Raw genomic sequence first — 12,813 nt, forward strand, 5'->3', positions numbered from 1 at the left:
GCAATTGCAAATAATGGCTTTTCAACAAAATATTAGTTTTGAGTATAATTTAATAAATACTATTTTAATAAATATATTGAATTTGAAGGAACTGTTTCATAAACAGAACTTTTCATAAATTAAGAACTTTTCATAAATTAAACAAAAAAAATGTAAATTTGAGAGGCTAATTTGGATATATTGCCTTACGTAAGTTAACTATAACTGTAGAAAATAACAACCAAAATTACATATTAATAGGAAGCAGTTTTAAGCCTAGAGGCAAACTCAAAGATCATAGGACTCAGCGATGCCATTTTATATAAAGATTCTCTAAAAATCCAATTTAAATAAAGGCTTGTTTTAAAAATGTTTTTTATTATTAGTTTATTTATACATATTAATATAAAAATTATACTTTTATACTTATTAACACAAAATTCTAGTGCTTAACTATTCAAATTGAACTATGCTTTAGTTTCCTTTCATTGTTTTGTTTAATAACTCATATTTTTTCAAAATTTTGCTGATTTCTTAAAAACTTCCCACTGTACTAGAATATTTAACGGTTATTGTGAAAACATTTAACTGTTTGTGGCGCCATCTAGCGGTGAGTAGTACTTATTGATACTACATAAAGCTGCCATATCATTAATTTACTACAAAAAGTCCCCTTATCAAACAGCTGTTACTCAAATAGCACGGCAACTCTTAGCGAACTGCAAAAAGAAAATAAACACGTACACACATAGAAATACAATAGAAAAAAGCATAGAAAAATAACAAAAATTTATTATTATTATTTGTTAAACCTTAAATAAAACAACATTAACTAGAAAGCGGTACAATTCACACGCGAAAAATTCAATAAACACGCACACGATAAAAAGTCTGGAACAAAAACAATTGAAATAAACAAGTTAAAAAGTGACGTGTAATTTAGTTTTTTCTTTGAATGTGAAATTTTAACAATTGTGATTTACAAAAGAAAAAAAAACAACACAGGGGGTGTATTCATTCATAAAAAAATAGAGAAATAAAGAAAATTGTATCAAGGACAAATAATAAAACAAACTGTTGAAATTAAACAACTTTCACTAAATTTTTAGTTTGAAAAAACAGCAATAAATTAATGTTTAAAACTGCTAATAAACATGGCTTTTATACAACAAATACGCGATAAGTCTAGTTTTCTAGTGTGCCTCCTACTGGTGGTCTGTTTGTATGGTGGCCAATTTTCCTGGGGCTACTTTACTGCATTCGACAATTTAGACAGCCACAAAAATTGTTTTTGTGAGGTGAGTTTAATTCATAACAAAAAAAAAAAAAGTAAATTTATCAAGGGATTTTCTCTTGTTTCTTATGGCCTTTAACAGCTGGAAGGTTCCATTAATGATTGCGGCTGTGAAGTGGACACCGTCGATCATTTTAATAACATAAAAATCTTTCCACGCCTGAGCAGTTTGCTGGTGAAAAACTTTTTCCGTTTCTATCGCGTTAATTTACACCGGGATTGCCCATTTTGGCCAGATGACAGCAAGTGTGCCATGCGCTTCTGTCAGGTGGAGAATTGTGAGGAGAAAAGTATTCCCAAGGGTCTTATTGAAAAGGGTGAAAATCATTTCGTGAAACCTGCTTTGTTTAAGGTAAGAGGAATTTGTTGTTGTTCATTTTTATGTTTTTGTAAATATGTATTGTGTTTTTTAACTGATAAATTTCATCATTATCTTTGATCTCATTGCTCATTATTGATGATTGTTGTTTTCTTTTAATTATTTTTAAATGTTTGCTAAATTACTTGTTTTTTGGTGGGCGTTTGATAACTTTTGGCTTTTAGTGAAATTCTCTAACATTAACCCTTTTGGGGGCAGAATTTATTTAAGTTGCATTTATGTTTTAATACCCTACGCCACCATAGGAGAAATAAGGGTATATTGGGTTAGTGCTGATGTTTGTAACTTAAAAAAATATTGTCCCAACTTTAAAGTATACCAATCTGCTCAGGATCACTTTTTGAGTTGATAAATCGATGTCCGTCCGGTCCTGTTATCGATAAATGAGTGAGGGCATTCTTTAATATCAAGATTTATAATTCTTATCTATTTAAACTGGCATTGAATGGTAGTTCAATTGATTGTTTATTTAATCTCTATAATAAATTTAAAAAAAAAATAGTTAACCCATTTTATAATTTATAAATATTCTGCAAAAGTTACAGCATATATATAGGTACAAATTTACCTCTAATCTATATATTTTTGGCCTTAAAAATTAGAAGGCCTTATTTATATCAAAAAAGTGAACTGGTGTAAAATTCTTCATGTTAAAAATTTAAATAAAATCGTTAAGCACTTGTTGTTTTGAGTTTATTTTTTACGCTATCAATACCTCAGGCTGCTGGTAATTAATATTAATGAGGAAATAGTTGTTTTGTTTTGTATATTAAAAATTGTTTATCACTGTTTTTTTAATTATGCATTTAACTTACTATTATAGTTACTTCCAATTACACAAATTTATTTCCTTTTTGTTTTCGTACTATTTGCTATTAATTTTTTTATCATTGCTTACAACATTAACTTGTGACTCAGTGGTAGGCATAAAGAGAACATAGAATATTGTTATGCACTAGGGATGTCAAACGGGACTGGATTTTTCAATCCCGGGATTTTGGGATATTCTTTTCTAATTAAAAAACATCAAATTTTGAATAGAAGCAATTTATTTATAAATATATTTAATTAAATGTATAAAAAAGAAGAAAAACTAATTCATAGTATTAAAATAAATTGGAGACAAACCGTTACATGTTACACGTTCACTTCAAAATACACTATTTGCTTAAAAAACGTTTTCAATTATTTCGTTTTTTCTCGTTTTTATAAAAGAGCTAAGTTAATTTTTATACCCTTCACCATCGTGAGAAGGGTATATAAAGTTTGTCATTCCGTTTGTAATTTCTACATTTTTCATTTCCGACCCTATATATTCTGGATCCTTATATGTAGATAGCGAGTCTGTTGAAATCAACTTTCCGAAGCCACCAAATAACTTACACAATTCACACATCAATATCTCCGGAATTCTTCCGGCTCGGTTGCTATATAAAATCGAGAAAATCGGTCCACAAATGGCTGAGATATAAGGTGAAAACCAGGACAACCTAGATTTTTGACCTATATCTGGATTAATAAGTCATTATTATAGACAATAATTATAGATATTTCAAAGACCTTTGCAACGAAGTATTTGCAATGGGTCAAAATCAAAAAAAAAATATTTTATAACCCGATTTTTTTTTCACCAAAAGTTTTTTTTCGCTAAATATTAAAAAAAAATTGTAAAAACAAAAAAAAAATTAAAATTTTTTTAAAAAAAAAAATTTAATTTAAAAAACAATTCAAAATTTTTTTTTTCCAAAAAATGAAAAAAACTATGGAAAAAAAATAAATTTTGTTTACCTAAAAATATTTAAAATTTGTATTTTGAAGTATAATTTGGTGAAGGGTATATAATATTCGGCACAGTCGAATATAGCTCTCTTACTTGTTTTATGTTAAAATTGCAAAATTATTACCTCAGTCAAATGGAAATGAAAATAACTTTATAATAGCGCCAATCTTGTTAATCTTCATATGGTATAAGGTGATTTCTCTACCTTTGAGAATTCCGTTGGTGACTTAACAATCAGATATTCTCATCTTGTTCTTTATTTGTTCCATACAGAGATTATGGATTGTTATGATTAGAGGATAATGAGATTACAATTAATGATTTTGATTTTAGTGGCATGTATTTGACCAATAATGTTAATTTGCAAATTGGGATCCCAATATCGTGTATTAACGCCATACATGATTTAGTTTCGGCGGTTCGTCGTAAATTCAGTGCAAGTAGGGCTAATTGGTTTAATGATAGGGAATATGTTATTACATTTCATTAAGTAATTTAGCATACGTTCATTATTTTCGGCAGATACAGAAACAAAGTTGAAAGGGTGTTAGGTAAGAAGCCGTACTCATTCAAAAATCTTTCAAGATTCCAGTCGTGAAACAAAGTGGAGCTTCTTAAGAAGGAATGGATGTGTGATGAGTTGTATCTTGCATTTAAGAAAATTAAATCAAACTCCATTGGTCATAATACCATACCATTAAAGTTTATAATGATAATATTTCCATATATATTTATTCACCTTGCTTCACCTTAAGAATGCCATTATCACGTTGTCTTTCCTTTTCTAATGGAATATTGGTAGGGTTGTTCCAATCACAAATGAGGGACAATAAACTGAGTATAATAATATTTTTCCTATTTCAATACTTCCCTTTTTTTTTGAATGCAGTAGAACATATTTTAAAGGACCAACCGCTTGAGCATCTGCAACGTAGATCGTTGATTCTTCCCTCACAATCGGTATTTCGACGAGGCCAAACCACAACTTTGCTGTTGCTTTCATTGACTGGCTCAATTATACTGTATTTAGACAGCTGTAAGAATGCCGTATTACAATCAGTAGATTTTCCCAAAGCCTTTGATAGGGTAATACACTCTAAATTACTTTTTAAATTGTCTCATGATTTTGGATTTTCCTATCAAGCTTGTAATTTAATTAGATCTTACCCACACTATAGGAACTTCGAACTTCGCTTTGCCAAACTTGATGGAGATGTGCCAAATGTGTATGAGAACGTTTTAATTATATAAAGTCTCGTAAAATATTTAATGAATAATTGAAAGACTTTAGATTCGAAAGTATTTTTCTATAAGGCTTTTAGTAAATGTTTAAGGTATTTGGCTAATATTGTTTATTATTAATTTGCAATTAATTTTCAAACCAAAACCATTTTGATATTTTCTTTTGTTATTTTTCTATTGAAACCAGTTGATTCATATTTGTATAACCAGCTGATTCATATCTACAGTGGTGGCCACCAATTTAAGACAAATACTCGAATTTTTTTCATCAACTGAATTTTAAGTGCGATAGAGCCAAAATAAAAGGACCTCTAAGGGTATGAAATTTATTATTAATGTTTCTAGTTTCTGAAAAATGTTTGGAAAAATCGGTAAAACATATATGGACAAAGATACGTGGAAATACGTTGACACACCTCAGCGAACATCAGCACTTAATAACATGATATGACCGAAACTAATGGAACTAAAAATACGAAATATGGTCCGAATATTTTATAATAATAAAATTATAATGATATAAATGTGAGAAAATATGTTTATTTAAAAAAAAATTTTTTTGGTCTAGTTGTAGAAAAATTTTATGTGTTCGTGGTGAATATGTATGAATTGACACAGTCGAATAAAACACACTTGTGTGTTAAAACAGTCCTCATGCATACATATTTGTGGAAATATTTGAAAAAATAATTGACAATTACATGGAATTTAGCAAACAATTTTTGTCTTAAATTCCTGGCCACCACTGTATATGAAACCAAAGTCAATTGAAAGTGAATGTAGAAAGTTATTTCTAATAAAATTGTAACCAACTAGGAATACTATTGTGAGCTATTGGTTTTGTTACTTTGAGATATTTTTCTTCAAATTAATGTTTACATAAACAATTTTATTTTTTAATCTTAACTTGAATATAAATTTATTCGAGCATTCGATTTATCGACAATTATTGATCGAATATTTTTATTGTTCTAAATTAAAAAATATTATTCATGCGAATAAAAAATTTACAAAAAATTTCTATATTTTAAACCCTGCACAAAATCGAAACCTTTCACTTGCTGGTTCGCAGGTAAAATGTTTAAATCCTATTTTTTTTTTATTAAATTACAGCAATATATTTTGTATTTATTAACGGATTTTTATTGAATTTGGTAAATATATTAAACTTAAAGTATTCAATATAAGCTTAAAAACAATGACAGACAAACAGTGAAGTTTGCAAAGTGAAATTTCTTTGTGGATTTTAGCTTCTAATGAACTAAATAAGAGTCATCCATAGGAAATCTGTTTTTTAAGGGCATGTATTTGGTAAAAGGTCATGTTTTGAAAATTACGGTATATAGTTTTCAAAAAAAGTGTCACTCATTGTATATTGGAGCGCTTATTATCGTTAGAGGGCTCATTTAAGGAATATGATCAATTAAGGACCCATTACCTCCAAATGTTTAAATATAATTTATAAATATGCACTGAATTTAGTCACGATAATAATTACATTTAACAAGTGAAAAGTCTGATCGATATTTGTATGGGGTCTAGGTGAAATCATTTCAAGAACTTTTCTTTAAGACGAAAAAGGTACATGTAGAAAATTTCATCGAAGTTCCTTCAAAATTGCGACATGTAGGAGGTTTGATTAAAAGGACCTTATTAAATCTACTCAAATCTACGGATTCTGAGCCGAATTTCATAAATTTTTGTGTACATTCCATTAAAGTCTAAAAAGTCTGCTACAGTTCTTAAAGAGTTAATAATGATTTTTTTTCCATATATTTTTAATGGGTTTTATTTTTATACACATATGTATGTATGTCTTTATTGATAATAATTTCAGTTGATAATTTGTTATCATTTAAAAGTTTTTTTCCCAATTTCTCGGTTGCGTACGTTTCTTTTCCTTAAGTGGTTAATGCTTAAGATAAACGGAACTATTTAATAAGTTTCTAATGTCTGAAATTTTAATATATTAATTAATTCCCTATAAATATAGCAAAATATTACAGTTCAATATTTATAGACGTCTACTTATCTGTTGTTTTACACTGTTGATGTTTTGGTCTGAATTTAAACAGACTGATAAAGAATTCCTGTATAAAATAAGAATATTTTAATTATCTGGGAATATTGCAATAAACATAGCGTCTATGTATTTGGAAAATTATGTAGTTTTCCTTTGTAATCAAACGTAATTTGAGTGAGCGTTCTGCTCACTCTCGAAACAACTAGTAGTCGGATGACAAAGTGTGGCCGAGTGTTGTCATGATGGAATATTACAATTTCATGTCTGGCCGCATATTCTGGATGTTTTCTGCAAATGTTCGCTTCAAACGAATCAGTTGCGTTCGGTATAGGTTCCATGTGATGGTCTGGTCACATAGCATTAGCTTAGCGTAATGGATATTTGGCTTTGGTGTCCATTCGGCTGGTTGGCTGGGCTTCATTTTACATCACAAGTAATGATTCGGTGCAAAAATGATTTCTTTAAAGCGTCCAAAGATTATTTCGGACATGCAAAATCGACTTTCAAGGTCTCTCGGCTTCAATTCTTATGGTAAAAAATTTCCCTACTTTTGGCTAAATCCTGCTGCTCGCAAACGTTTTGCAATTGCTGCTTGATTAGCTGCCAATGATTTTGCAAGCTATTGTTGAGTTTGACAACAATCTTCAAACTCCAATTATTGATCTTCAAACCGTTTTGGCTGGCCTGAGCTATTTTTGTCTTCCGTGTCAAAATCACCACTTCTGAACCGAACAAACGTTCTCTCACGCGTTGAGAACGATGAAACACTCTCACCATAAGCTTCGATGATCAACCGTCGTGCTTCAGCCAACTTTTTTCAAATTAAGAAGTAAAGCAAAACTTCCCGCATATGACGCTTTGTTGGTACAAAACTCGACATTTTCGAAGCACTATAATGTTCAATAAATAAGTGAGAATAAGTGACTAAAAACAACATCTATTGTAAATCCCGCATTTTTAAGTCATACACCCACCCAATTGAAGAATATTTTAAAAGGAAACCTTATGATCCTTTCAGAAAACTTTTAGCTTTCATACATTCATCTCAATCATATCAAACCCTACATATATTACTTAACATTGACAAGTTTTTTAAGTTCAATTATTTGTTTAAATTTTAATTTAGAATGCATGTTTACGTTCTCGCTTTTTTTTAGCATGAAAACAAATGTTTAAATATTTATTTTAAGTTTCTTCATATTTAACTTGTTCTATTGTAAATAAAACACAAAAATAACAATATTGGTTTAAGTGAAAAAATACAGTGTAAATTAAATTTAATATTAAACTGAAAAAGTGTTTTAAAATGGTGATGGCATTATACAATATTTAAAAGAAAATCTCATTTTCATCATAATAAAACTCATGAGTTAGCTTAACAGCAATCAAGTAATAATAATCCACCAAAAACAATACTTTTTTAGTACACCAAAGATGCTCAAGCAGCCGGTTGTTCCGATGCTGATGATTTCAATAGTTTGTTGGGTTTCCTCGACACCAGTATTAGTGATCAGGCCCACAAGGAATTCGAACTGTGGGCCAAACACGACGAAGCCGAAGAAGACTTCTGTATAGTCGATGACAATCAAGAGGGAGCCCAATATGTAGACTTACTCATTAATCCAGAGCGCTACACCGGCTACAAAGGTGATTCGGCCCACCGTGTTTGGAATAGTATTTATTTGGAGAATTGTTTTGGCACACAAAACAAATCCAATTCGTTTACGGAATATTTAGCTCAAATAGATTTGCATAAAATGTGTTTGGAACAAAGAGCATTTTATCGCATCATCTCTGGCCTGCACTCCAGCATCAATATACATTTGTGCTCAAAGTATTTGCTGTCGGAATCCAAAGATTTTCTAGATCCTCAGGGTATATGGGGAGCTAATGTGCAGGAATTCAAAAGAAGATTTAGTCCAGAGACTACCAATGGTGAGGGTCCCCATTGGCTAAGGAATTTATATTTTATTTATCTGGTAGAGTTGAGAGCTTTAGCCAAGGCTGCTCCCTATCTAAGGCGTGAAGAATACTATACGGGTATTGTGGAGGAAGATCAGGAGACTAAGATGGCAATCAATGATTTGTTGTCTGTAATTGAGTGAGTTTTCTTAATTAAATAAAAACTTTCTTATTTTTATAAAAACAAATAATTTTCTTTTAGATCTTTTCCCAATCATTTTGATGAGAATGCTTTATTCTCGAACAGCATACAAGGCATCAAATTCAAGCATGAATTTAAAGAGAAATTTAGAAACATTTCCAGAATTATGGATTGTGTGGGTTGTGATAAGTGTAAATTGTGGGGCAAATTACAGGTGAGTTTGATTTTTTTTAATTTTAAATATTTCTGTTTAATATTTTTATTTCCCGCAGACCCAAGGCTTGGGTACAGCTTTGAAAATTTTATATTCTGAGAAGCTAAATCAGGCAACGGAAAGTGGTTTGTGGAATAAACCCCATATTGAGGCTGATCCTATATTTAGATTAACGCGTACTGAAATTGTGGCATTATTTAATGCATTTGGAAGGTATGTAGAAATTAAATGTGTATTTTTAAATACAATTGTTACTAAACTTTAAATAGAAGTATTTTTGGTTTTTGTCTATTAATACATGTTCTGTGTAAAATTGAATTTTCAGTGTAAAATTAAATTTTTAGTATAAAATTTAATTTTCCGCATAAAATTGTATTTTAGTGTAAAATTTAATTTTCAGCGTAAAATTGAATTTTAGTGTAAACTTTTATTTTCAATGTAAAATTGAATTTTCAGTGTAAAATTGAATTTTCAGTTTAAATTTAATTTTCAGTGTAAAATTTAATTTTCAGTTTAAAATTGCATTTTCAGTGTAAAATTTAATTTTCAGTGTAAAATTTAATTTTCAGTGTAAAATTGAATTTTCAGTGTAAAATTGAATTTTCAGTGTAAAATTGAATTTTCAGTGTAAAATTGAATTTTCAGTGTAAAATTGAATTTTCAGTGTAAAATTGAATTTTCAGTGTAAAATTGAATTTTCAGTGTAAAATTGAATTTTCAGTGTAAAATTGAATTTTCAGTGTAAAATTGAATTTTCAGTGTAAAATTGAATTTTCAGTGTAAAATTGAATTTTCAGTGTAAAATTGAATTTTCAGTGTAAAATTGAATTTTCAGTGTAAAATTGAATTTTCAGTGTAAAATTGAATTTTCAGTGTAAAATTGAATTTTCAGTGTAAAATTTAATTTTCAGTGTAAAATTTAATTTTCAGTGTAAAATTGAATTTTCAAAGTAAAATTGTATTTTCAGTGTAAAATTTAATTTTCAGTGTAAAATTTAATTTTCAATTTAATTTTCGGTTTAAAATTGAATTTTCAGTGTAAAATTTAATTTTCGGTTTAAAATTGAATTTTCAGTGTAAAATTTAATTTTCGGTTTAAAATTAAATTTTCAGTGTAAAATTAACTTTTCAGTGTAAAATTTAATTTTCAGTGTAAAATTTAATTTTCAGTGTAAAATTTAATTTTCAGTGTAAAATTTAATTTTCAGTGTAAAATTTAATTTTCAGTGTAAAATTTAATTTTCAGTGTAAAATTTAATTTTCAGTGTAAAATTTAATTTTCAGTGTAAAATTTAATTTTCAGTGTAAAATTTAATTTTCAGTGTAAAATTTAATTTTCAGTGTAAAATTTAATTTACAGTGTAAAATTTAATTTTCGGTCCAAAATTTAATTAAAATTGAATTTTCAGTGTAAAATAGAATTTTCAGTAAAATTGAATTTTCAGTAAAATTAAATTTTCAGCGTAAAATTGAATTTTCAGTGTAAAATTGAATTTTCAGTGTAAAATTAAATTTTCAGCGTAAAATTGAATTTTCAGTGTAAAATTGAATTTTCAGTGTAAAATTAAATTTTCAGTGTAAAATTGAATTTTCAAAGTAAAATTGTATTTTCAGTGTAAAATTTAATTTTCAGTGTAAAATTTAATTTTCAATTTAATTTTCGGTTTAAAATTGAATTTTCAGTGTAAAATTTAATTTTCGGTTTAAAATTGAATTTTCAGTGTAAAATTTAATTTTCGGTTTAAAATTAAATTTTCAGTGTAAAATTAACTTTTCAGTGTAAAATTTAATTTTCAGTGTAAAATTTAATTTTCAGTGTAAAATTTAATTTTCAGTGTAAAATTTAATTTTCAGTGTAAAATTTAATTTTCAGTGTAAAATTTAATTTTCAGTGTAAAATGTAATTTTCAGTGTAAAATTTAATTTTCAGTGTAAAATGTAATTTTCAGTGTAAAATGTAATTTTCAGTGTAAAATGTAATTTTCTGTGTAAAATTCAATTTTCTGTGTAAAATTCAATTTTCTGTGTAAAATTCAATTTTCTGTGTAAAATTCAATTTTCTGTGTAAAATTCAATTTTCTGTGTAAAATTCAATTTTCTGTGTAAAATTCAGTTTTCTGTGTAAAATTCAATTTTCTGTTTAAAATTCAATTTTCTGTGTAAAATTCAATTTTCTGTGTAAAATTCAATTTTCTGTGTAAAATTCAATTTTCTGTGTAAAATTCAATTTTCTGTGTAAAATTCAATTTTTAGTGTAAAATTAAATTTTTAGTATAAAATTAAATTTTTAGTGTAAAATTAAATTTTTAGTATAAAATTAAATTTTTAGTGTAAAATTAAATTTTTAGTGTAAAATTAAATTTTTAGTGTAAAATTAAATTTTTAGTGTAAAATTAAATTTTTAGTGTTAAATTGGATTTACAGTGTAAAATTAAATTGGATTTACAGTGTAAATTTGATTTTTCCGTGTAAAATTTAATTTTCAGCGTAAAATTTAATTTTCTGTGTGAAATTAAATTTTTTGTGTGAAATTTAATTTTCTATATAAATTGTGATTTTTTTTAAATTTGAAATTTTGCGTGTAAATTGTGATTTTTCTGTATAAATGATTTTCTTTGTAAACTCTTAATTTCTGTGTAAAATCTAAATAACAAGTTTCAATTTCTGTGTAAAAAAAATTGTGCGTAAATTTCGATTTTCTGTGTAAAATTAAATTTTCAGTCCAGAATTTCTGTTTAAAATATTAATATTTGTTTAAAATTTAAAATTCTTTGTAAATATCGCACTGGTTCCTCAACTCAAAATTTTTAAATTTTCACTTTTTGCAAGAAATCGATGTACAGGGGTAACATCTACCAACTGTAAAAATCTTTTCTCTTCTTTTTCGCAGTTCGGAAACAGTTGTATCCGTCACAACTTTCATTGTAATGTATTAAAAAAAAAGTTTTTTTACTTCTACGAAAAATTTTTAAATTTTGAGTTGACTCTCTTTAGAGGTACCAGTCCGATATATTGTATAACTACAGATTTTAATATGAATGGAATAGTTTAGAAAATCAAAATACTTTTCTTTAAAACCACCTTTTCTCTTAATTCTAACAATTAATTTCAATATTTCTTTCTCATTTCAGACTCTCTAATAGTATAGTTGAAATGGAAAATTTTAGAAAGTTCTTAAGATAATAAAACTAAATTTGAATTTCACACATCTGTAATCAGCAGCAGGCCCCTTAGGCAATGTATACTTAATGTTTGTACAACATTTCAACATTTATTTAAATTTTCACTAGTACAATTATCCCTTTCTCCGGCCCACAATTCCTAATCCTATTGAATTTCTTTTTTTTTTGGTATAGTATTGTTTAATAAAAAACATGTTAAAAACAACAAAAGAAACATTTACTATTGTAGATGTATTTAATAATTAAAGGTTTCCCTACCAACGCTGGCGTAATTTAAATTTCCTTTTTTTTTATATAGAGAAAAACCTAAAAACCAAACAAAAATTATATTGTATTAAAGAAAAGAAATCTAGAACTGTGTAACTTTGTTAATTGTTTTTTTATTATTATTATTAATATTAATCTATATACACTCTAAGTTTTAGTTTTTAAGAATATTTATTTTTTATTTTAAATAAAAAGAAAAACCTCTAAGAAAATGAGAAAACAAATTAAAATATATTTGAATGATATTACAAAATACAGGGTGCATATTGAAAAACAAGAAATATATTTAATATTTTAAAGAAAATTTTTAAAATTTAAAGAAGTTTTATTACCTTTTTGAAAAAACTTT

General features: G+C 27.2%; 1 protein-coding gene across 1 annotated transcript; it reads left to right on the plus strand.

Annotated features, from left to right (window-relative positions):
* The first annotated feature begins 986 nt into the window (after positions 1-986).
* Positions 987-12,768, plus strand: Ero1L (endoplasmic reticulum oxidoreductin-1-like protein). Its single transcript, XM_065503058.1, has 6 exons — positions 987-1,277; positions 1,356-1,625; positions 8,122-8,798; positions 8,862-9,015; positions 9,074-9,228; positions 12,147-12,768. The coding sequence occupies exons 1-6, from the start codon at positions 1,134-1,136 to the stop codon at positions 12,196-12,198; spliced, it is 1,452 nt and encodes a 483-aa protein (XP_065359130.1). The 5' UTR covers positions 987-1,133; the 3' UTR covers positions 12,199-12,768.
* Positions 12,769-12,813: the final 45 nt, after the last annotated feature.

This window comes from Calliphora vicina, chromosome 3 (assembly GCF_958450345.1).
Source record: "Calliphora vicina chromosome 3, idCalVici1.1, whole genome shotgun sequence".
NCBI lineage: Eukaryota > Metazoa > Arthropoda > Insecta > Diptera > Calliphoridae > Calliphora > Calliphora vicina.

Excerpts from the sequence above, each read along its gene's own strand:
- Ero1L (XM_065503058.1), top strand. The coding sequence starts at position 1,134 with ATGGCTTTTATACAACAAATACGCGATAAGTCTAGTTTTCTAGTGTGC. Across the intron at positions 1,626-8,121 it reads TGAAACCTGCTTTGTTTAAG|TACACCAAAGATGCTCAAGC; the intron begins GTAAGAGGAATT and ends ATACTTTTTTAG. Across the intron at positions 9,016-9,073 it reads AATTGTGGGGCAAATTACAG|ACCCAAGGCTTGGGTACAGC; the intron begins GTGAGTTTGATT and ends TATTTCCCGCAG.